This window comes from Gorilla gorilla, chromosome 5, assembly GCF_029281585.2.
Source record: "Gorilla gorilla gorilla isolate KB3781 chromosome 5, NHGRI_mGorGor1-v2.1_pri, whole genome shotgun sequence".
NCBI lineage: Eukaryota > Metazoa > Chordata > Mammalia > Primates > Hominidae > Gorilla > Gorilla gorilla.
Window position 1 is genome coordinate 27,444,268 of NC_073229.2, and position 26,000 is coordinate 27,470,267.

Consider the following 26,000-nt stretch of genomic DNA (forward strand, 5'->3'; position numbering starts at 1 on the left):
TTAAACAAATTATTGCAAATTATCCTACCCATGATGATAACTTGAATTATTATTCCAAAGTCCACCTCTGGAAGAAAAAATAGAGTCCTATTTAATTTTGTGATTTTTCTGTTTATGTCAGTTGACACTATAATGCACATGCTGTATAAGCAAGTTGTCAGTGCTAAACAAATAGAACTGAGTGTAAAGATGGGTGAAATAATCAGAATGACCAAGCCGCTGATCAAGTCCCCAGATGTAGAGATGGAGCTTATTCCATGACCTTAAAACAAAATTTAGAGAAATGCAAGACATAAATATAAATAATCTTTTTAACAAAATGGGTTATAGCCTTGGATTTCTTTTTAGAATTTTGTGTGGATAATTACAAGTAGACAAAGATTGGGACTTAGACTATTTTTAAACAATATATTTAACCAAAAGTGTGTAGGTATATTGTATATGATTTTTATAAATATTCCAAGACTTAGTTTAGGTATAAAATGAAACAGAGGCATCTGTTGAAAAATGCCATAGCCCTGTGGCAGCTGCTATTAAACCATTAACAGGATCAGGTTTTATTTAAACCAGATTTATCTTTCTTTTTACGATAGCCTATGAGAAAGCTAAAAACATTAGGCACAAATTACTGACAAAAGAGAACCTTATTCAAGTTGTACTTTTCATTTGGCTAGTTGGCTGTGAGTAACCTTTGTGATACGAAAATAAAAGTTAAATCAGGAGAAGGAGAAGAAATGGAGTCAGAATCCTGTTTTGGGCCCTCATTTAAAGATCAAGTTGAACTGATGCTATTGACAATAATTTCATCTATTTTTAGCCCTGCATTTAGAAGTGAAAACTAGAGCCCCTGTTACACTAAACTCCTATGTATTCAGCTATACATTCAAAGTAGATGGAATTAAGAATTTGTCCAGTACTGACCCAATTCTATCATTAATTTTGTTGCAGTCTTAGGAAGTCACTTCTCTTTTTTTATATGTAAGTTTCCATGCACTTGAGTTCTCTCATCAATAAAAAACAAAGCTATAAATACATTCTTCTCAAAGTTAATGTAATTATGCACTTAGTAAATACAAAAATTCTCAGAAAATATGAAACGTGCCTTTTTAAAATTTATTTCTTCTAGGACCATCCCAACCACTTCTAAGATGACTTAGTAATAGTTCATTTTAATAAACAGAAAAATAACATAATCAAGGTTAAAATACACCTGTAAACATGCAAAACAGCAGCATCTTTTTTTTTTTTTGAGCGTATGAGAAATAGTTCAAGGCTACCAAGCACAATAATTAACACCATGCAGTCCTGTGTCAGCTCAAGAGGAACTTCATCTCAGCGCGTTCTACAAGATGGGAGGAGTCATACACAACTACCCTGACAGCCTCTAAAATAGTTAAGCGTGTGAACCAGACCAAACCTAGTCACCGATACTGAGAAGGAAAATAAAAGCCATAAATTATTAAATAAAGGAAATGACTTTATCTGATAACAGTTGTAGTTATTCGTTTGGTGCCTTTCCTTTGCTGCAGATTGTAGCAGAAATCTTCTGCCCTGCAATGTGTAGCTTGTAATTCTTCCTTTCCTCTTTGGCAAGAAAGGCCACTAAATTTCAGTGTACTTTGCAGAAGATCCTTTTCACAAATCTGAGTACTTCCATAGCTGTCCTATGAAGTGACATTCCCATAAGGATTTTTCAGTAGCTTTGTAGTTAAATACCATACGTTAAGAAAAATATATGTGTTGGTCTCCCCCAACTATCAATGCCCTCCGTCATGACAGTCCTGGTAGGTGGCGATCGTAAGAGCCTCAGAGTCCCTTTATTTAATGAGTGCCATGAAGAACACCCCTGTGATGCTGCTCTTCTCCGTCCTCCCACCCTCCACCCTCAAGTACTGGGCTGAATACCTAAGTGATGAAATAATCTGTACAACAAACCCCCACAACGCGAGTTTACCTATGTAACAAATCTCATGAACCCCAAACCTAAAATAAAAGTTAAAAGAGAAGAGTACCCCTTTGGAAGGAAGAGCTGCTACAAAGCTGAATTCCACTGCATAGCATAAGGGTGATGCATTTGATCTTCTACTTTGCAAAAGGTACATGTGAAAGGTGAATGGAGAAAAAATGGAATCCAAGAAGCAAATGGGAATTTTGAAGTCTTACTGTTGAATGAAGGATTGGAAGAGAAAGCAAAATTCCTTACACTTTAAAAATGTAAAGGATACACTTTTAAAATTACTTTTTGGTATATTTTTAAATTAAAACAATCCAGAAAGGACTAGAGTAAATGATGCAAAAATTATAAACATGCATATTCACGAAACATTGTTCATTTTTCTGGACTTTCTGATTTTTTGTAATGATTATTATCTTTACAGAAAAGAAGTATATTAAGTGATTTCAAAATCAGAGAGCCTTCAAGGTCCTGCTTCTGATTATGATGGAGATGATCAAAAGTAACCAACACTTCCATCATAAAAAGGAAAAATAATTATATTTTTAACCCATTGGGAGACTGAGGACACAGAAATTTAGGGGAAACTAAATCTCACAGAGGGATAAATGCTTCGTATATGAACTAGGATAGAGGCAGCTTTAATGCCAGGAAACAGGTGAGGAAGCAGAACAGTCACTGGGTAGACTACTTTGCAGGGGAAAGAGAAAGTGGCTGAACTTTTAACAATCATGGGCTCTATGGAATATTGAAAACATACAAGCTTCAGACAAAGAGCAAGTTCTCACTATTTACCAATTCTGAACCTTGGGACTTTTAACAAGTGCTCAGCAGCACGTGGGCAATTGAGTCTAGATAGGGAGCAAAAAGAGATTTTCAGTGGCACAGAAATCCTGGGACAGTGTTGGAGAGCAGAGCAGAATGTCAGTTACATGGTGCATGGATAAGCAAGCCCAGATGAAAGGAGGGACCTTTTACAGCTTAAAGCTTTTGAAACTGGTAGTAAATTAAAACTAACTAAAGCTATAAACCCAACCTCAGCTTAGCTCAATTCCTGATTTGATCAGAGAGATCAGCCCTTGTGGAGGAGAAATATTTTCCACTCCAGTCTCTGTAATTGGCTTATATACAATATCTGGCATATAATACACAACTGTGAGACATTCATAGAAGGAGGAAAATGTGATGCATGAACAAAAGAAAACCAATCAATGAAACTGACCCACGAATGGCCAGATGTTGGAATTAACTAAGATCATAAACAATCATTATAAATAGGACCCAAAATTAGAGGAAAAGATAGAAATAGCTGGTAAAAGATTTCAATAGCTCAGAAGAGAACTTTAAAAATGTTTAGAACAGAAATCTAAAGTATTTGAAATAATAAAATTATTAAACGGGCATAACAGCAGAAATGGACACAACAGAAAAAGGATAGGTGAACAGAGGTCAATAGAAATTATTCCAACTGAGGCATAAAGTCAAAAAGAATAAAAAAGTAAAATACACTACAGCATGAAAGACTTGTGGGGCAATAATAAACAGTCTAGCACACATACAGTTGGAATCCTAAAATAAGAAGAGAAAGATGATAGTTCAGGAAAAAGTATTTGAAGAGATAATGGCTGAGAATTTTCCAAAATTGATGAAAGACATCAATCTACACAACCAGAAGCTCAGAAAATCTTAAACAGAAGAAATACAAAGGAAATACCACCCAACCATATCATAATTAAACTGATTGAAAATCAAAGATAAGGAGAAATCATAAAGACTCATCAATGATCTCTAACAAAAAACTCATTAATGGCTGTCAAAGGAACACACTTAGGCAAGTATCCATATTTCCTTATCATGAAATTCTGAATTTAATATAAAATATTATAAATCATGTGGCAACATCTAACTTTCACTTCTTTGCCCTGCTTCTTTCCTCTGGTCACATAAAGTTACTTTTATTCCTGGCACTGCACAAAAGGTCTCCAGAAACTTGATTTATTGTAAGCTCTACTTTTGGTTGCTTTTGCCTAACTGACATCATATATTTACCATATAAATTGTAATTCCTTAGCATCATATTCAGGACCCTAATGCAGTATCATAGCAATCTAAATTTCTAATTTTGTCTCCTCTTAAACACATACTTAAATACATATTAACATGTATAATACTTATCATATTAAATATTGTCAAAATTATTTTCTCAAATGCCTGTACACACACACACACACACACACACACACAGACACACACACAGAGCGAGAGAGAGAGAGAGAATTATTTTCTCATGAAAGCCTATTCATCAGGAAATTCTTCTTCCTCCCCCAAGGTGTTTTGCTCATTATGATCAAGGAATCTTGTCTTCAGTTTGGACAAGACCTTTGAGGTTATCATTTCTAATCCACAGGTTCTCAAGCAAATGTACAGGCAGAGACACTGATAGGATCCAGACACAGGCCCAAGGACGGTGTGTCAGACAAGGAGAATGGGAACTAAACTCAAGGATATCTTCCAAGTCTGATATTCTCTGATAGTCAACACAGCAAATCAGTATACTTAATGTGCATTAGAAATAACAAAATTTTCTCTTTGAGGCAGACAATTCTGAATACCTGAGTGGGAATTGAAGCCACAGAATAGAGTCATCTAGGTTATCCCCCTGAAAGTTTCATAAAACCATTACTGTTTTTTCTATTCTCTCAGTCCAGAAAAATAAATAGGTAAATCAGCTCTAATCTCCAGTCTTTCTGCTATAGGATAAGAAAAAGTAGCTATTCTTAGAAACCGATCTTGGCCTAGGGATCAAGAACACAGGGTAGTAACAACTACAACTGTCACTGCTTCTTAACGGAAGAGAGAGATTCTTACTTCCTACACCATGGGAAAACCAGCATTCTCATGTCAAATTTAGTAGTTCCAGCTTCCTGTTTTAGGAAAATTATTTTTTGGGTTCCTTAATTTTAAAAATTGGTGTAATATCAGCAGTTAACATTCATGTCCTAAGTGCAAGACACTTTTTAAAAGCACTTACTTTATCCTTATTAACTCAATAGCCATCTAATCCTATAAAGTAGATTCTATAGACTCAATTTTACAAATAACACAACTGAGGGAAGGCCCAAGGTCATACAAAACAGATGTGGAGGGTAGAGCTTGGATCTGATTTTAGGCAATCTGCACCACAGCCAGTCACGCTAAGCTTCCTGAATGTAGGAGGGGCCAACTAGGGACAACCCACCTCGGATTCATGGTGAGAGACCTCAAGGTCATTCTGCTCTATCCTATTTACCGCTCTTCAGGATTCCTACAAACTGGGAAGCTGGGGCTCCTCTTCCAGATATTTCTCTGTATCTAGCCAGTTCTCTCTCTCCTAAATTGCTTGATTTGAGTTCAGGTAACCAAAACAGACGTATTGCCTATCAAGAAAAAGCATTTTTACTCCAATAAAATCCTACTATCAGGGACTCTTAAAGAATAAGTCTTTCTAAAGGGCTAAGTTTACCAGTAGCTTACAAATGAATAATTCTGAATAAAAATTCTCCTTAAATGAAGGGCACAATTCCATGATCTCGCAAACCTAAAGTCCCTGAATCTAATTTTACAATTTCTCAACAACGAATTTAATTATTTGAGAAGCACCAACAATCATACTGTGATGTTTTCAAGACCCTAAACTCTCAGTCTCAGAAATTTAGTTTGTAAAAGAATTACCCATGAGTGATTATTGAAAGTGTAGACTTCCCAGACCTCATGCTTACCTTGAATCGGTGAGTCTGGTGTAGCGCTTGGTACTCTGAATTTTAACAAGAATGTGAGGTAATTGTGAATCAGATGGTCCTTCAGCCCACACTTTCCTGAGAATCACCACCCAGTGTGGACACAAAGATAAGCAAGCCAGGTTTGTGAATCCTTGATCATATGTTGGATCCTCTACTGCTTACGACAACTACATTTCTGCCTAAAATCTAACTGAGTCATACCTGAATAATTACTGGTTAAGCAACATGACCTTTCCACCATTTTCAATCAAACATGACTGAAATCAAGAGAAAATATATGGTATGTCATCTCATTATATTGCAATTCCATTACCTGACCTCAACCTCAATATGTCATAACTCATCTCTTCACATGCTACTCAGATGTTCAACTATGAATATTTCACTCTAGAGAGATGGAAAAAATCTAATTGAATATTTTAATTTAGAAAGTTCAGTTCTGGGATTCTCCTCTCTCTCACTTTTTTTTTTTTTTTTGACTGTGAAAACAAAAAGTCGAATTTTCTTTTTAGTTTTTCCTTGTTAGGCAAAAGATAGATCTTTCCCTTCATTGTCCCTGAGAGTTGAACACATTGGGGAAAAATTGGGCACAGCCCATTACTTTTACAAACTCCAGTGAGTGAGCCTCAATGCACAAAAAGATGGCATTTCTGAACATCTGCAGCCTGATTAGATCAAAGACCAACAAATTAACCACAAATGGCTTTACAAGGAGCATGGAAATATATCATTTGGAAAGGAGAAAACTTTTGGCAATAATTGCTCATCAACGTTTTCCCTTTGGGCAGCCCACATTGCACCAAAGATATCTAGCAATGAAGTTAATGCCTGTGCAGCATTTTATATCTTACAAAGCTCTTATATGCACATTATCACATTTGCTCTGCACATCAACCTTGTAACGTTGTCGACATTAGCCCATTTTACAGGTGATTGAAGAAAATGATTTAGGAAAGTAATGACTTGCTCATGTTTCTCCAGCTACTGAATTGAGTTGACTATATCAAAACCCCCTATCTCTGACTTTAGTGTTTCCCTTCAATCATTCATGCACATTTATTAAATCTCTATTTTGCATTTAGACACCACTTTTGGCACTGAGGATAAAAATAATTGAGTGAGACAAAAAGCTTTCTACTCTCACTGAGTATAGTCTGATAGGAAAGAGAATACACAATAAACAAATATATATGAGACCTCATCAGTAGTGATGTTTAGCCTGTCACAATTGATACTGAAATAATGAAAATAAATAGCAATGGACTAGAAAATGACTACAGGAGGGGGCTATTCTGTTAAGAAACTCTTGCCTAAGGAAGCAACCCTTACCCTGAGAACTGCCATGTCAAGGTGTGAGAGAAAACCCTACTAAGCAAGAAGCAGTAATGAATTCAGTGGCCCTGCAGCAAGAAATGAGCTCAGTGTGTTCAGAGAATGACAGTGCGGCTGAACTAAAATACACAAGCAAAAAACTAGAATGCAATGAAAGTAGATAATGGGATAGAAGCCAGATCATATACTCTTTGAAGGCCCAGGTAAGGCATTTTGGATCTTATTATAGATGCAGTGAAGATCTAAACGTAATGGAAAATCTTGAGCAGAGGCTGGATATGACCTGATTTGCAGTTTGCTAAATTGACCTTTATTGGTCCCAGAGTTTAGTGATGATTTTGTTTGAACATAAATCTGTTTTTTGCCACCACCATAAGCTTTGAGAGCCTCATCAGTTCAAAGTCATTGACTATTGCTTTATATATGTACTAGGCAGATGACGGGAAAAGATAGCCAGGCCCATCCTTTGCAATTAACAGGCAGTGTGACCTTGGAAAAATTCTTTGCCCTACTCAGTCCTTCGTGACTTCACTCAGTGTTCATAGGAGAATTAATGCCTTAAAAGTAATTGTAAAGCATTTTGTATAGATGTCGAAATATTACAGCATATTCCCTCTGAATGTGAGTGAGTTCAAATATAGAAGCAAGTTCCTCCTCTTTAGAGAATTCAAAATGATTTGATTGTTGAACTGCATGCCAAGTGAACAAGAACTACTATTTTGTAACTAGGGCATTCTTAACTCTGAATACATTGGATGTGAACAGATGTAGAGAACAGACACAAAGGACAAAGATGGATTTATGGCATTATAAAATTTAAAATGTGAATCTGCATAAACACCAAAAATGTTTTAAAGTAAAAAAAAAAATTCAACTAAAAGGTAGTCAATGGTTGTCTCTTTTACAACCTCAGTGTGACTCTGAGTCTTAGAATTGTTTATTTTGAAAATATTTATTAAGACAGATGCCTTTCTAGTTGCTGATGATACAGAAGTTAACAAAACACCAAAATACCTACTCTTAGGAATCTTACATTCTGGTGCTGCCAAGTATTCTTAAGATTGAATGACCACCTGTCAATGTCATGCAATGTGACAGCCTCTTTCCTGAATGTTAATTTATTACATAATACAGAGCCTATCCTTTGAGAGGCAGAAAGCAGAGACTGGAAAGAGAGAGAAGGTTGGCTTTAGACGTAGAAACAAATCTGATAGAAATACGAAGAAAAAGGATAGAAATTGGTGGGTAATTTGCAGATATGAAAAACTAATATATCAGTGATTGCTGCTTCCTTTAGGGCATGTTGTGAACCTTGATGTTTGGACTGAGGAATCATTCACATGTGGACTTAAGTTCAGCTTCAAACATCTGAGCAAGTTCTCATCTCTAAAACCTCAGTTTTTCTCAACTGCAAAATGGGTTTAACAATGAATTTGGTTGTGTGATGTTAGCACTGATAGTATAGGTTAAGTGCATAGTGATGTAATTGGCACACTACAGACACTCAGTAAATGGTACTCTCCCACTCCTCCTAGAGAATAAGTGATACAGTGACTTTCTGTACCCATTGCCTTAAAACCTCTCACATCACCCAGAAGCAAGTAATGTAGACAAAAGTAGCATCACATTTAGTGTAAACTGAGTTTTCTCAAAGGAGAAAATTAAGAAAGGATTGACTGAGACTTTTTTAAGAAATGTTTTGAAAGACTGTAGAAAGTCAACACACAGAGGAAGGCAGAGAACATTGTACATGAAGGACTATTGTTATAAAGATAAAAATAACTATAGCTGCCAGTTATTTCCTACATGCAATCTACTATGCTAAAGAGCTGATACATCACATTATTTAATGCTCATAAAACCCCTATGAATTAGATATTAGTTTCCCATTTCACAAATGAGAAAACGGAGGCCAGTGATATTTTAAATTATTTTCCTGAAGTATTGATTGCTGGTAAGTAGCAGAACCAGGATTCCAACTCTGCTCAGCCTCACGCTAAAGATGTGTTCTTCATTACTACACTTTGGGTCAAGTTCTCATTTGTTTTCGTGGGGACAAGGGGCAAGAGAGTGGGGTGTCCCTTTGCTTGACTGGAGAGGCACATGTGCAGTAGCAGTTGGAAGCAAGTTGGGGGGTTGAGTTGGGAGAGGCCATGGCTGGAAGTAGGATGCCCCATGACTGCCCATGTCATTGAGGAAGGGCCACTGGCCATCAAGAGTCTCACAAGTCCGAGATCCCCTTAACCAGCAGAAGTGACCCTTTTAAGAACTAACACAAAGGGACTTCCTCCAACTGATATAATGAAAAACTTTCTAAAGCTGCACAATATAATATACTCCAGAGCTCTCCATTATTAATGGTAATAACCAATAATCAATAAAAGCAATCATGTGCCAGTCTAGTTTTCCTAAGACTGTTCCTTCCTATGAGTTATTAAAATCATTTCAATTCTTAGATATTAAATGTCACACAGAAAATAACCTCTTGCAAAATGTTTAAGAATTAATACTTTAGGTCATTTTAATCAGTTTCTGATATATGCGGTTTTCAGGAAGCACCTCAGGGAAGAACATGGTGGCCATGACTAATAATGACAGGAATATGAACTATATTCTTCATATACATATCAGACTTGGAGGCTTACTGAAGTACTTGACCATCTTAAGTATTTAGGAAGCTTTAAATAAAAAATAAATTTGCCTATTTCACTGAAATTGAGCATCCTTTTTTCGGGCATAAAACTTCAAACTTATTAATTTTATGGCTATATTTTAAAGTGAGTGCCAGTCCCAGCTAGATGACTACATGATAAGTGTCTTAAAATTTCAAGAAAAGGCACTAAATTTTTCACAGTGTTTGTGTTTCATTCTCAGTGTAATAAAAATATGCCACCCTTTTAATAATGAATAATAGATTCTCAGTTTGATTTACATGCATGGATTAAATGTCATGCTTGAAACGTTGCTATTTTATTCATATTGGATTTCCCTCCAGTAAAACAAAAATGGTACCCATCTACTACTGTAATAATGACACCTTGCCACACTGATATATACATATTAACTGGCTGGTATACTTTTTAAAAATTCTATAGATCCAAGAAATAGTCTAACAGCACACGAAGTTTCAGTAAGATTTTCTCTGAGGTACTTACGTGTACCCTACAATTACCCAAAACCTCCATTAATGTGGCTAAATGAAAGCAACAGGGGAGCCAGGCACCCCTCCTATCACAGATTAAGCTCATTTCAGTGATGCCAGATTCATATGTTGATTTCTAAAAGGTTGAAGTATTTTGTGGCTCCTCCTTTCTTACCAGAAAATAAAGAACAATTTGTTATCACCAGTTTTTCATGAGCCCCTCCTGTATTTGTATGAAAGGGCTGCCATAACAAAGTACTATACACTGGGTGCCTTGGCTACAAAAATCTGTATTCTCAAAATTCTAGAAACTAGAATTCCAAGCTCAAGTTGTTGGCAAGGCTGGTTTCTCCTGAGGCCTCTGTCCTTGGCTTGCCGATGGCCATCTTGTTCCTGTCTCCTCACACACGCTTCCCTCTGTGTGCATCTGTGTCCTAATCTCCTCTTCTTCTACGGGCACCATTCATATTGGATTAGAGCAAAGAAAAGCAAACTTTTCCTTTCTACCTGGATCTAAAAACTTCACTAGTTTTAGAAAGGAAGGATGTAAGATATCAAAATATAAATATTGTTCATTCACAGCAGCTCATATATCCTTTCAAACAATATAATCACGGACACGATATGAACAGGAAGAATAACGACATTCTTTAGTTAACCAAAATTTCATTGAAGGCGTATATTTGAGTTTTGTTTATGGTTTTTTAATGCTTGTTTGTTTTAAGTTAAACATTATTTTAGTCTTTCAGTATGTCAGGCACTGAGCTGAATTATAACATTTACTCTGACCTAGTACCCTACTGGTGGTGACATCGTAAGATTAAGGAGATGGAGCTTATTGTGATGACTATTTTGCAGTTGAAATAGGGGAGGCACAGGCAGATTGAGAAACTGCTGTAACTCACATTGCTAAGTTCGTTTTAGAGCCAGAATTCTAGTCAGGTTATGAAACACACACTGAATCACCATTCTGCCTTATCTTGGCCTACGGTGTTTAGTCCTTTCATTTAAATATACAAAAATAAACTCCTATGATAGCATCCCCAAAAGATTTTATTAGTAATTAAATTGATTTTATTCTCTTTGTCCAAAGAAAAAGCCTCATCTGATCACAAATAATTAAACAACAGAACTTCTTGAAAGTGAGAGACTAATAAACGTCCATATTCTGTCATAAGGAAGCCTGGGTGGCCACATTCTGTTCTCTGAGATCTCTGTTCCAGTAACTTCTTTGCTATGGCGTGTGCTTTAATACCATCCATATGACGGCATCTGTTTACTTCTTCCTCAAGGAGTCTTCAAGATTGCATAATTTAGTGTAAGCAAAATCACTTTTTGCCTTTAAACTAGTAGTCGTTAAATTTCATCATTCACACCCTGACATGTGATCCAAAAAAACAGATGTACTTATCAAATAAGATGGGGTTAAGTACCATCAAAATTAAATATTTTTTTCCTTTGGCTGACATAGGCACTCGATCCAAGACATGATTTTATTTTCTTTGTGGTGTGGGATAATGTGAAAAATGAAATCTGTAACCCTAAATTGAAGGAAATCATAGTCTTAATGGAACCACTAAAGAAATTGTTCCAGAATTATATATCCTTCCAGAAATAACAACCCTGTAATGTCAGCAAATTTGGAGTCAGCCTGGGTTACCTACTGCATACAGCAGGCTCTGGTCATGTTCATTAAATCTGCCTGAGGCTTAGCCAAACTTGAGTACATGACCTTTAAGAATTTTAAAAAATTCATTAATCAATGTTCTTTGCCTGAATTTTGCTGTTTTTGCTTCTTTAACCTATTATTTGTATCATTGTTTTAGGCTGGCCAATCCTCACACCCACTGAAAATGAGAACTGCAAGCATAACAGTTCTAGCTGATAATTAACAGAAGGTTCTTTCAGCTCAGATACCATTGTCAAAGTTCAATAATGATATTGCAAAATGTCACCAAAAAGCATAATAATGTGAGATAATCAGTTATAAGAAAATAATCATCACAGTTCTTAATTTGTATCTGACTTTACATTTTAAAAAATGATTTAATGCATTTCTCTCTCAATCTTCTGTACTGGTCTAAAAATTCTGTATTTATCCACATTAATGGATAAGTAACCAAATACAATTGAAGCCAGAGTAAGATCTTTCACCAAACTCTCAAAGGATCTGTGTAATTTTCTCATAACAATATTTTCCTATAGTACTATTTTTATAGCTATTTATCTTGCAAATTGTAAGCAAGACAGATTCTCACACGTATTTGAATGGTTTAAAACTATGGTTTCCAAACTGTGGCACATTTGTCTTGTGAAAACTAAAGATGCCGTAGCCACAACCTTTTGACTTAACTTTGAGTTTTCATTGAGTTAATTAGTCGAATAAATAGTCATTTAATTATGCAAATTATCTGATCATTTTTTCTTCCATTTGTTATTCAAGGTCTCTTAATTGCCTTATATTTATTAAAATAGAAAAGGCACATATTTTATATTCCTTTGTAAAATTACAAAACATTTCAAATACAGAAATTAAAAAAAATACAAAGGTGTTATTCATTCCTGCCTTTTTCCTTGTAATTGAAAGACACCCTTTGTAAGTTCTTTCAGCATTCCATTGAGGGTATACTTGTTATGTGTCGGATGGTGTGCCTCAAAAGAAGATAGGTGGAATACCTAACCGCCAGTACCTCAGAATATGACCTCTTTGGGAGACAGAATCTTTTAGGATTTAACCAAGTTGAGATGAGGTCATTGGGGTGGAATCTAACCCAATATAACTGGTGTCCATATAAAAAAGGGAAATTTGAACACAGAGACAGAAAAGCACAGAGGGAAGACGAAGTGAAGACACACAGGGAGAAGGCTATGTGAAGGACTGGAGTGATGGATCTGCAAACCAAGGAATGCCAGAAGCTAGGAGAGAGGCAGGAGCAGGCCCTTCCTTCGCAGCCCCGGAGGGAGCATGGATCTGCCAGCACCTTGATGTCAGGCTTTTGGCCTCCAGAACCATGAGACAATAAATTTCTGCTGTTTTAAGCCACCAGGTCTGTGGTATTTTCTGATAGCAGACTTAGGAAACAAATACAGTATCCTTAGTCAAAAATGTATTCATTTGCGACACCTCTGACCCACTCTTGAATAATAGGTTAGGTGAGTACATTTTTTTTTCTTTATCAACTTTGTCTCAGAATTTTGAATATATTCTTCTATTGTCTTCAGTCCTCTACTGTTGCTGTCTGAAGTTTCACTAGAATGTGTCCAGAAGTGGACTGATTTTACTTTGTCCACCTCAGAATTTCTGTTCCCTTAATCTGAGAGTTCATGTCTTCCAATGAGTCTGGGAAATTAATAAATGACTGTTAATCCCTTCATATCTTTCCCCCGTTCTAGCTAGTCTCTGTTCTGGAAATTGTATAATATGTATGTTAGACCTTCTCTGTAATCTTTGCAAATCACTACGAATCACTTTTCACTTCACTTTTTTCATCTCTTAGAGATGTAGTCTAGGAAGTTTCCTCAGTTCTGGCTTCCAGTTCAGAAGTTCTTTGTTCAGAGGGTCAAATCTCTATGATAAATATTTTTAATTTTAAACACTATATATTTTCTATTATAGAAATCCTATTGTAGATTATTAGGAGAAACAGTATTTTAAATGAAACATAGAGAAAGAGAAACTTTTTATTTCTCCAAAAAAGATTTTTTTCTTTTATCTCCATCTACTGGACACATTTTTTGTCTATCTATCCCTTTTAGACACATTTTGAGTATCCAAAATTTATGGAAAAGGCTCTTTCAACACCCTATACCTAAAAGGCTCAAAGCCTCATCTCCTGAAAGGTCGCTAAAATCCAATGTTTGAGGTGAAGGAAGCCCTAAGTACCCTGATTGGATCATTACACACTGTGTGCATATATCAAAATATCACTTGAACCCCCAAAACATATACAAATATTATGTATCAATTAAAAATAAGTACATAAAAATAAAAAGGTAAAAAATGCAAGCCAAAAATGAATCCAAACCTTTAGATCAACAAGACTGATTATATGTTTTCCCCTCTCCCAGGCAGCAACAGCCCCAGTTTACTCATTTTCCTCTCTAGTTTTTAATTTCCTCTTCGTTCCTGGTACCCAAGGAGATCCCATTCATTGTTGAGTGTTTATGAATTTAAAATCCTTTTGGTTATATCTTATCTAGAATTTCCAGGTGCTTATAGAACAAAATCAGAAAATAAAATATGACTTTTGGCTCCTGATCCTGGCAGGATGGGAAAATAAGATAACCTCAACACTTACATCATCATCCTGCCAGAAATGAAAGTCACAAGGCTTATTTTGGGGCATTTTTCTTCCCAGAGATCTAAGCCTATTCATTGTTAATGAACACCATCAACAAAGAAGGCAATGTTTTCTATTTGAAATAGTTCCGGGTTAAATGTCAGAAGACAAGTAGGCTCCAAATGTCTCTGCCAAAGAATTATTCAAAATCTTTTTAGCAAGATACTCAAAGCGAATGTGCCTAAGCTTAGAGTCCATAATTTAACTTGATTTAATATGATTCTTACAGTAACTGAAATAAGGGAGTTGCTATTATCTCATTTTACATGAGGAGACTGAGATAGAGACAAATTAACTCACCGTATTTGACCAGCCCCACCTTACAATACTGGAAGACCAACATTACGATGTAGAGTTATTTGGGACAAGATCCAAGTGATAGTATCTGGAAGTGGTGCTTTGGTGTCTGGAGTGATACACCTTTGGGCTTACTCATATATCCACTGCTTTCCTCAGGAGCCATCTCAAATACTTGTAAGTAATCCTTTCACTTAACCTTCATGCATTTGCCTCCTAGCCCAGCCTGATGCCAAAGGAAAGCCACCCTTGATGCTATAACACTGTAACCTCATTCCAAGATCCATTAAAAATGTAACCTTACAGGTGTATACAGTGACTTTCCTCCCCACAGTCAGTACTTCTCCTGGAATGAAGCCCTGCCGATTCATTTGGGTAGTGCTTCTCGGCTCTTTCTTTTTGCACAAGAATACATAACCATCACTCTCCAATTAGCATTCATAAGATGCTCTGCACTCTCAAACGACATTATGGAAGCCAATTTCTCCAACTCACAGACTGAGAATAAAGATAAACCTGTCTTAGACTTGTATTTAAAATGTAATGAAATAAATATCTTAAATGTCCCTATATCATTTATATACACAGTGCACATGTATGTGTTTGGTGAATTTATTCCTGTTATTACAAAACTACATTGCTTTAAAATGTACTGTTTTAACTGTCAGTCTCCCACAAACTACCAGCAGAGTGACGGGCAGGCAGAATTGTGTGGTTAGTGAAAAAACTTGATGTTATTGGGTAGAGCCCATTGGAATGAATAGGACTTTGAGCAACAGCATTTTTATTCTGAAAGCAAAAAGCCTCAGTTGACTTCTCTTTCCTGTCAAGTTCTGGATGTTTTGGTGCTTTTCTTGTGTTTGTTTTCACCCTGAATTTTGCACTTTTCTTATATACACTGAATGTGAAATAGCCCAGTGTATTTCTTTGGGGATCCAGGATTTTGCTAGGTGATACCAAGGGATAGATGTAATTCGGTGACATTTTGTCAGGCTGTTAAAGAGTAAATTTTCCTTGACTGTGGCAGGAGGTAATTATTTTTTGTTTGTTTGGTTGGTTCTGACACAGGGGAAAAAATTTGGGGGTTGCTATTTCAAATAGCCCAAGATACTTTCTGTTCTGTTTGGCAGGAAGGGAAAACACATTTTATTATTGGAGCGATTGCCAGCCTTTGCTTTTCCCTACCGACTTGATGCAGTTTTTAACACTCTGAACATTTTTTCAACTTTTATTTTAAGTTCTGGAGTACATGTGCAGGATGTGCAGGTTTGTTACGTAGGTAAACATGTGCCATGGTGGTTTGCTGCACAGATCAACCCATCATCTAGGTATTAAGCCCAGCATATATTAGCTATTCTTCCTGGTGCTCTCCCTCTCCCCGCACCCCCGACAGGCCCCAGTGGTGTATTGTTCCCCACAATGTGTCTATGTGTTCTCATCATTCAGCTCCCCCTTATAAGTGAGAACATGCGGTGTTTGGCTTTCTGTTCCTGCATTAGTTTGCTGAGGATAATGGCTTTCAGCTAGATCCATGTCCCTGTAAAGGACATGATCTTGTTCCTTTTTATGGCTGCATAGTATTCCATAGTGTATATATACCACGTTGTCTTTATCCAGTCTACCATTGATGGGCATTTAGGCTGATTCCATGTCTTTGCTATTGTGAATAGTGCTGCAGTGAACATGTGCTGCAGTGCATGTATCTTTATAACTGAATGATTTATATTCCTCTGGGTATACACCCAGTAATGGGATTCCTGGGTCAAATGGTAGTTCTGCTTCTAGGTTTCTGAACATCTTGCAACCTCAATCTCTTAGTGGTTCTATCCCCTCTCCCTGAAGATGTCTGTGATGCACTTCTTAATCCTGTGATCCCTCCTGGCATTTTATCTGTAGTATACCCTGTTACAATCATTCAACAGCTCACGTGGAATGTCTTCTACCTACCAAACATATTAATAGATGTGGCTTACACTCTAATGTTCCTACACAATGGACATCTAAACAAATAATAACAATAATAAGAACATTCTATATTGCCTTTTGATGTAAATAGTTATTTATGCAGATGGCTCTCAAAAGCAATCTCTTTGAATGATATTTTTTGTAGCCCAGCTCCATGCTTTAAAATTTTAGGCACTTGATTACAATGCACCAAAATAATGTGACTGTCCATTAGGCTGATTGGACCCTTTCTAGAAAATTATTAATGAAAATTCTTAGCTACCACCACATTCCTGAAATTTCTTTGAGACCAATGGTGAGGACCAAGTCCTCAGTTCAGGAGCTGACCAACACCTGATGCCTTTGTGGTGCCCATCCTCAGATTCTGGTTCTGACAGTAAGTGGGCTCCCCAGGGGAAAAATCATCTTCACAACCAATTGAGACTAACAACCCTCACCTATACTCCAGTATTCTTAACAAGGCCTTTAGGATCCTTTATTGAAGAAAAAAAAATTACTAACCTATATTGTTCTCAACAAAAGTTTAATTTGAAGGTTTTCTGATGCTGGCAAGGTTACGGGGAATGTGAATGCTTATACACTGTTGGTGGGAGTGTAAATTTGTTCAGCCTCTGTGGAAAGCAGTGTGGCAATTCCTCAAAAAAACTGAAATCAGAATTACCATTCAACCCAGCAGTACCATTACCGGGCATATACCCAAAGGAATATAAGTCATTCTACCATAAAGACACATGCACGTGTATATTTATTGCACCACTATTCACAATAGCAAAGACTTGGAATCAACCTAAATACCCATCAATAGCAGACTGGATAAAAAAATGTGGTACATACACCATGAAATACTATGCAGCCATAAAAAAGAATGAGACCATGTCCTTTGCAGCAAAATAGATGGAGATGGAGGCCATTATCCTACTTAAACTAACGGCAGGGAACAGAAAACCAAATACCACATGTTCTCGTTTATAAGTGAAAGTTAAAAAACAAGAACACATGTTGACAAAGAGGGGAACAACAGACACTGGGGCTTTCTTGACGGTGGAGGGTGGCAGGAGGGAGAAGATAAGGAAAAAATATCTTAGTATGCTTAGCATATGGGTGATAAAATAATATGTACACCAAACTCCCATGATACACATTTACCTGTATAACAAACCTCCCCATGTTACCCCTGAACCTTAAATAAAGGAAAAAAAAGGTTATTTGAAATATACACATTTATCATATTAATTTAAGAAAAAATCCAACAGGTAAGAATTTTTAGGCTTCACTAACAAAGAGACACCATAATTATAACAATAATAATACAAGAAGCTTCTGAATTCTTACTGCGTATTGGCACTGTGAATTTCTGCAAGCGTCAGCTCGGTCATTTTTCACATGCCTCTCGTAGGCAGGTATTGTTGTACCTATCTCACAGATAAGCCAGCTGAGGCTTGCCTAGTTTCTAGGTGAATCTTATCAAAGGTCTCTTTTCCTTTACGAAGAATTCTTTCCCAGAAAGAGTTTTAATGCCCATTTCAAAGAGAGGGCTGGTGTCTCTACTAGTTCTCCAAACTGTCTGAAGCTTGAAGTGGATATGGATTAGGGTTAAACTGTGATAAGATTCAAGATCTGCTACCCCGAAATATTAAGCAGGAAAGCTACTCTCACCTTCCCCTCACCGCTCTTCCTTGAGGCAAGTCATAAAACCTAGAAAGTTCACTTTCCTCACACTTCTCCCCGGAAGTAGGTCATAAGATCCTCATGTGAGCAGTACCCTTCCCACACCCAGAGGAAAGAAACTGAACACAGGCAGTCCAAGAAGGATCTGAACAAATAGCCCTTGCTAAGTTCCCCCAGTTTATTACCATTAGGTCTTACTTTTTTGTCCTCGAATTGTATTTCACCATGATTGTCCACTCTTCATCAAACCTAAGTATAAAAAGACACAAGCTTATCTATTTCTTTGGATCTTCATTTATAAAGTCTCCCATGTCATGTAAAACTTCTATTACAAAAATGTGTATGCTTTTCTCTTGTTAGTCTGTCTTTTGTTATAGGGACCTGAGCCATGCCTCCTGTGGTGGGTCTGGAAAGAGATCTTTTCCTCTCCAAGAGCTGCAACATTCACTAAACGTCTACATAGCACCTGGCCTTTTTGTTTGTTTGTTTTGATTGCTGTTTTTAACCCCTATCAACTTCTAAACAACAAAGTGGTCATCTGGGACTTCACACATTATTCAATGGAGTGGCTTCTATGGACATTATATACTTTTTCCATTTCTTACAATTCACTAGGAAGTTGCTGCTCAGTTAAAAAAAAAAAAAGTAGTAGTCACTGTCCTCAAGGGTCTTCGATATCTAAAAAGCCAAGGTGGTGAGAAATGAGGGTTGAAATCTGTTTCTTTCTCACATATTGGAGGTAAATAACAGCAGCATAGGTTTGTTGTTTATAGATCTTTACAAAATTGTTCATTTTTACAGCTTCATTTTTCACTTACACTTTTTTATGTGGTCATTCAGTAGCCAGAATAAACACAATACATTGTCTGAAAAATATGTTCATGTGAAGAGCATATTACCGTCCTTAGTGAAATACCGCAAAATAAAATTAATGAAAAGAATATCTTTTCACACAAGACCCAAGGGAAAATGAGGAAAGAAGGTACACTCCTATTTTAAAGGAAAATTATTTTCTTCTTAAATATCACATGATTATAATTTTTTTTAAGAAATTGATGTTAATAGTGTAAAAGGCAATTTAAATTTGGGAACAGTCTGTGCCATACCTAGCATCCAAGCCATCTGCATGAGATGAGCCCCTCTTCTTCATTTTCTCTTGGGCTGGAGCTCCCTGGGAGGCACAATCCGTCCAGTCTGACATCCCAAAGAAGCCCCTCCCTGTTTCTCCAGGTAACCTGATGCTCTCTGACCCACCCCTAACACTTCCCACCACCCCTGTTTTAATCCCTGCATCCAAGATCACTTTCTAATCGTACCCACCGCTTCCTTTCCTAGTACTGTCTCCTCTACAATTCCTTTGTATGGTAAACACATTCCCCTATATCCATCATATATTTCCGGAACAGTCCCACCAACGATCTTCTGACCTACCATCTGGTTCTCGCCTCAAATCAGTGACCCTCACTTCCTCCACGCATGCACATGCATTACTTACAAAGTACACGCCAGTGATCTCTCAGCTTGCACAATCTGAAAAGGGGGAAAATTATACCAAGAAGCCATAAAGTATGTTCTTGATATATAAAAATGACCTTTCCATTTTACACAGGATTTAGGGTTTCTACCTATGGCCCATATAATGCTTGGCACATAATGGTTGATTACTAGGAATTTGCTGAATGAATGAATGAATGAATGTAGGCATGCATTAAATCCTTTATGTTTATTACACAAAGTATTTTATCTAAAGTGACATGAACAAAGATAGAAGGTGGAGATAGGAAGAGTGGAGAAGCTGAGTAAAAAGAAGAGGCTAGATGTAGACAGGCTACTTACCACATAAAGGTTTTCGTGGAAATACACCCCCACATCATAAAAGTTTCCATTGTGCCTGATGGAGTGTGTTCTGGTCTTTAGTTGCTCCGTTTGCCACCACTGCAAGACACAGCCTCCCAGTCGACCAAGCAGGGACACTTGGACACTTTGAGGACATAAGAGCCTGGAGGAGCCTTGTCTTTAAGGCCCCTCAGGCATCTGATCTGGATTTGCAGAGGCTGAGGTGGTTGAGACTGCTCATTCTCCACAAAAGGTGGGGTTCTTGAATTACGCAGGAACTGGGTGAAACCACACAATTAGCAACAATGGGCTTCTCAGGGGGAAAAAAGTAGACAATTATTTTTATCCAACCTGTAATTGTCAGGTATTACCAATGATAACAGATGAGGACACAAGATATATAATTAGGGGGTCAAAAGGCAAACCTGCCGTTGATGGGAGGGAAAGTTTAGCCCTTTTTTCAGCATGGTATGTTAATGATCTGTGACATCAGAAACCATTCATCTATTATAGTAAGATAGAATTAACAGGAAACCAACACTTCTAAAAACCACACAGCATGCCTTCTAAGATATCTCGGGTGGGTGAACATGGGCAGTAAGCTTCAAATTTGGACTTTGAAAGGTGACAGTCCTAACTTTAACACTAACCACTGTCCATAATGCCACGTTGAGCGGAGTGCAAAACAGGTCAGACTAACACCTCACTTGATCTGATACTTCCAGAGTCTCAACATGATGTCAACTTGTCTCACAGGCTTCAAAGGAGAGTCAAAAATGGCAGGGGGAGGGGGTGGTGGGATAGTACCTGTACGTGCTCTTTCCTGAAATTTAGCACGAATTGTGTGTGACTGAGAGACACGACTCAGGAATATTTTACAGGGCATTTGAATTTCATTTTTCACCTACAGCTGAGAGAAGCAGGTCATTTTCATTTTTAATAAGTGCTGAAAACTTTATAAACACTGATAAGATTTTTAGTGGACTATTTTTTCAGAATAAACAAAAACTAAACTATGATTATTATTAATAATAACTCAAATGTAGTGAAGTCATGTTTTCTATACTTACAAGTCCCTAATATTTTTCAGAATTATTTGACTTCAAAGGATCCTGTAACCTTGTACTTTAAGCAAAAATAATGTCCTTTTTGGAAGCAAGTTACTAACTGTCTTGGCAACCCAAGTTACTAGCACCACCAGTTAATCTGCAGCCAACAGTAAGCATTTTTTAATCCTGCCTAGACTTTAGTTTGTGGGAGATAATATATATTTCCATATAGATAGTATGCTTCTGGAATTAAATTATAGTTAAATAAACACTGAAACTTGTTCAGCTTTCTTTGTTTTTTTTCACACAAATCATACTTAAAAACTAATCGGAATAACAATTATTTTTGGCTTAATTAGAAAATCTTAATTAAAAATAAAGACTTAACCTTAATATTTTGGTTTCCAAAAATATTTTAAAAATTAACAACGTGAATAAATAAGACAATCTTTTTAAACCTCAAGGCAGGATTACTGATGCAGGCAGAGTGAGTTATTAAACACATTCTAAATTAAACGCCTCTATGAATTTTATACTGAAATATATTGTGATAGTTTTGCATGCCAAATGTGACATTTTGTATTTCAGATTCATCTTCTGTAGTAATTTTGGAAATGTCATACAAACAAAGATTTTGTCATTTACCAGTGGAATTACTATGCATGGCCGCTTAGCCATCTCTTCGCTGGTTCTTGTGGTTGTTCCAAGTCAGCAAGCCATAAAAAATCTTTATCTCTCTGAAACACAGCAATTTGGAAGATAATCGAATGGTGACTAGGGGGCAGAAATGCCAGTCTGAGGAATTATACCACAATCTCTCTTGCATTTACAACCTTCCTCAAAGCGAGTGTCAGCCAAGTAGGGAAAGGAGATAGAAGATTCATCAAATCTCAAGCCTTGTCTCATTTGCATGGTGGCAGGCCTGACTCATTGTCTAGTGGGACGGAGCCTGGCCTTACTGACAACCTGTTTTGAGGAATTTTAGTAGCTTTGTCGAGTTTTTAGCCATTCTATTTCAGCATAGAATTCTCATCTATATATATATATATATATATATATATATATATATATATATATATATTTATTTATTTATTTATTTATTTATTAAGACCTGCTAAAGTTTCTCTAAAGAGTCCTACAGGAGAAAAAGCACAGCAGGCAGCTGGGTCAATACAATTGATCTCATCATTTAACATTTTGCATCAGAGAAAAAGTCAGTGGCAAGAGCCTCACCTTCCAGCGGGGTCCTGCTGCTCCCTTTGAGTCATTAGTTACTTCTGTGAGGGTACCAAGCTGGGCTGCACTGTCCTTTTTACAAATATTTAGGTCTGCAATGAATGGTTGACTTGGAGTTCTGCAGCAGTTAAAAAAGAAAGAAGGAAGATAAAAGAAAGAGAAATTGACAATGGAGTGTAACAAAAAGGTTTGCCTTTAGACTCACGGCACAGTTTGATGTTTTCCTTAAACATTTTGTCAGATTAGCTAGAAAGTAGGTAAACACCACATTACAGGTGCTGCAGTTGATTCAAATCGACAAGGTGAGTGGCTTCTGAGGTGTGGCCCTATACGAGGTGAGTGGCTTTTAAGAGATGTGGCCCTATAAAACATTAAGACTCACTGCATCAGCCACTGATCTCTCAAGATGTCACTTGCTTCAGAAATCATCAGAAGATCCAATACTTGATAACACTTTTTGCCACTTCACTTCCTATCCTCTCTCCCTTCAATAGACTGTTAGGGAAACTTTGAGAAAAAAAAAATCCATTATATAGATGATTAGCTGATACAACATAAAGTTTTTCTTTTTTTAATGCAGTGCTTAGAGATCAAGATCTATTTTGACTCTCGAAATGTTCCCTAGGCTTTTTTCCTCCTATTAACATTTACTAACTGTATCTTGAGGTTCTTCTTTATTGTTGACTCCTTTTTATTTTTGTTGTCAGCTTCTCCAATCCTGAGAGTGTTCTTCTGCCTTCCCAAATTCATTTGAATTAAGAAGGATCCACATCTCACATCTCCTGACTTAAGCTTAATTCCATCAGTAGGGCCATCTGTGACAACGACTACACCCTCAGCAGAGGAATAGCCTTTTTGGGTCTCACTGCTGATTTAGTTGCCTGTGATACAAATGATTTCCCTTAATTTGGTTAGAGTTACACTGACACAAGGGTTCATTAGGACACCCATTTGCTGGCAATTCAATTTCAAATTAAACACACTTTGTTGTAAATTTTATTACTTTTAAACTACTGTATCTATTGTCTTTAATGGCCCTATTATACAGTTATGAAGGTAAACAGATTTCATTAGTAGACATCAAACATTTTATGTTAACCACAGTGAGATGATTTCCTCAGTTTCTTTCTTTGTTCCCTTAGCAAGAATTGTAAAGCACTTGGAAATGTTCTAAACACTTAATCTAAATAATTAGACACTAAATTCATGATTATAATCCTAAAGATAAAAAGAAAAAGCACAGTCCCTGGTTAGAATCTCAGTTCTTTGTAATTAGATTTTCTAAAAATACCTTCCTTAAAGTGAGAAAGGAGCACAATGCACGTTGAAAGGTTAAGTCACAGCTGTAACCCGATACCAGGTACCCAGAGACAAGTTCATGGATGTGTGTCCCCTTGGAGCAGCCATACTCTAGGTCAGGAACCAGATCTAGGCATCAGTTCACTTTTGCATTAGGTCCTAAGGCATGTTATTACTCTTGTTTTCTCTCTTCTAGAGCACATCTTAATTTTATAACTGTGTATGTGTTTGTGTGTTATTTAAAAATGTTTTAATTATATTAAAAAACACCACCACCACCCACAAAAAAAAAATCACCCATTAACCTACAGCCCAGAAATAACCACTGGAAAAATACTCTGGCTTCTATTCTTTATAGCTGAGTTTAGCAAGGCACACTTTTAAAAAAAAATTTTCTTTACATAATGAGACTGATGCTATGAATAATACTATCTTTTAAATTGTATTTTTTGCTTTGTATGTTATGGGCATTTGCCATGAGAGTATTTTTTTTTTTTTTTTTTGCTAACATATAATTTTTAGGTATTATCTAGTATTCTAGGCATCTACCATAATTTATTTAAATGATCCCTTATTGTTGGATATTTAGGTTAGTTCCTATTTTCACTATTGAATGTTAGCCTGTAATGAACTCTCTCACATATAAAGTCTTGTAGGTATCTTAGTAACAAGTCCTATCATTGGAAATGCTTGGCATAGGAGGCATGCTGTTCTCCATCTCATCTCTGCCTTGAGCTACCTAATCATTGAAGCGATGCCTTAGTGATACATAATCCTGTCTGCACAGCCCATTCTCTCAGACACTAGATAATCCTCACAGGGAGACAGGTCCAACTCCAGGTGATATCTTATTTGCACTGATGCTAGGGTTAGAAGTTCAAGAAAATGTGTATGAGTAAGCAGCACTAACGTACTCCCAACCTGGCACTATGGACATTTTGAATCAGATAATTCTTTGTTGCAGGACTGTCTGGCACATTGTAGTATGCTCAGCAGGATTCCTTGTCTCTACTGACTAGATCCCACTAACATCTACTGACTAGATCCCACTAACAATCAAAAATGTCTCCAGACATCGCCAAATGTTCCCTGGGGCAACACTGATCCCTGCTGAGACCCACTGGTATACAATACTAACTAGTATTTATTGAATGCTGCATGCTCAAGGCACTCTCTCAAACACATTCCATTTCTTATCTGATTTAACCCTTAAAATAATCCGATATGGTATTCTTATTTCTGACTAACTGACGAGAAACGGATGCTGAGGGATGCTGACTACCTTCTTTTAACTATCATAAGGGTAGAGGCTGAGATTCAAAGTGAGACCATCCAACTTGAGAACGGTCCCTCACCCTGCAACCTGCTGCTTCCGCATCTTCTATACATGAATGTAGGAAGGGCAGCTGCCAGATCCAAACCTGAAAAGTTCCTGCACTGAAACAAGGATTTTGATATTTTCTAGGAGACAAGTAAGATATAACTCCCAGCTGTATTACCATTCCTATAATGCCCCATTCCCAAATATCATATAGATGAAGGGGCCCAAATGTATCCCAGGATGAAATGGGGTCATGCTTTCCAAAAACCTGACCCTTCAGGTGAAGTGAACTAGGAGGTCTCTATCATCTATAATTGGCCCATACTTAATCAGTAGCAAAACATATGTACAAAATAAATAAAATGCATTAAATCTAACATTAAGGGACATACTTCTCAAATGTTTTACCAGTCTTTAAAAGTGACATAGGAATGTATTCGTTGAGGCCTTCCCCTTCGAATTTCAAATCCTGCATGAAAGAAAATAGATATAAAATTAAATGGATTCAAAACACACTTGAAACATCTACGTAAAAGTAGGATTTTCTGATACCGGCTATGCTGACCCTCAAAATTAAGCTTCCCAGAGCCAAATAAGAATATGGGAATTATACCTTTAACACTCAACTTATTATAGTATCTGATTTTTCTTACTTACCTAGTTACTTTTCAGCCAGAAAGGCAGAGGGAATAGTAAAAAACATAACAAAAATATGATAAATACTTAGATCCCAGGACAGCTTTCTCTGTCTTTTCCTACTTTTATTTTCCTCTCTCTTTCTC

The 26,000-nt window shown here is 36.8% G+C and overlaps 1 protein-coding gene across 1 annotated transcript in view; it reads right to left on the reverse strand.

The window, feature by feature from the left end:
* Positions 1-25,275, reverse strand: part of LOC101131940 (uncharacterized) — a 167,225-nt gene extending 141,950 nt beyond the window's left edge. The window contains 4 exon segments of the mRNA XM_063707283.1: positions 20,314-20,451; positions 20,454-20,591; positions 22,596-22,716; positions 25,253-25,275. Coding sequence (XP_063563353.1) covers positions 20,314-20,451; positions 20,454-20,591; positions 22,596-22,716; positions 25,253-25,275 — 420 coding nt within the window.
* Positions 25,276-26,000: the final 725 nt, after the last annotated feature.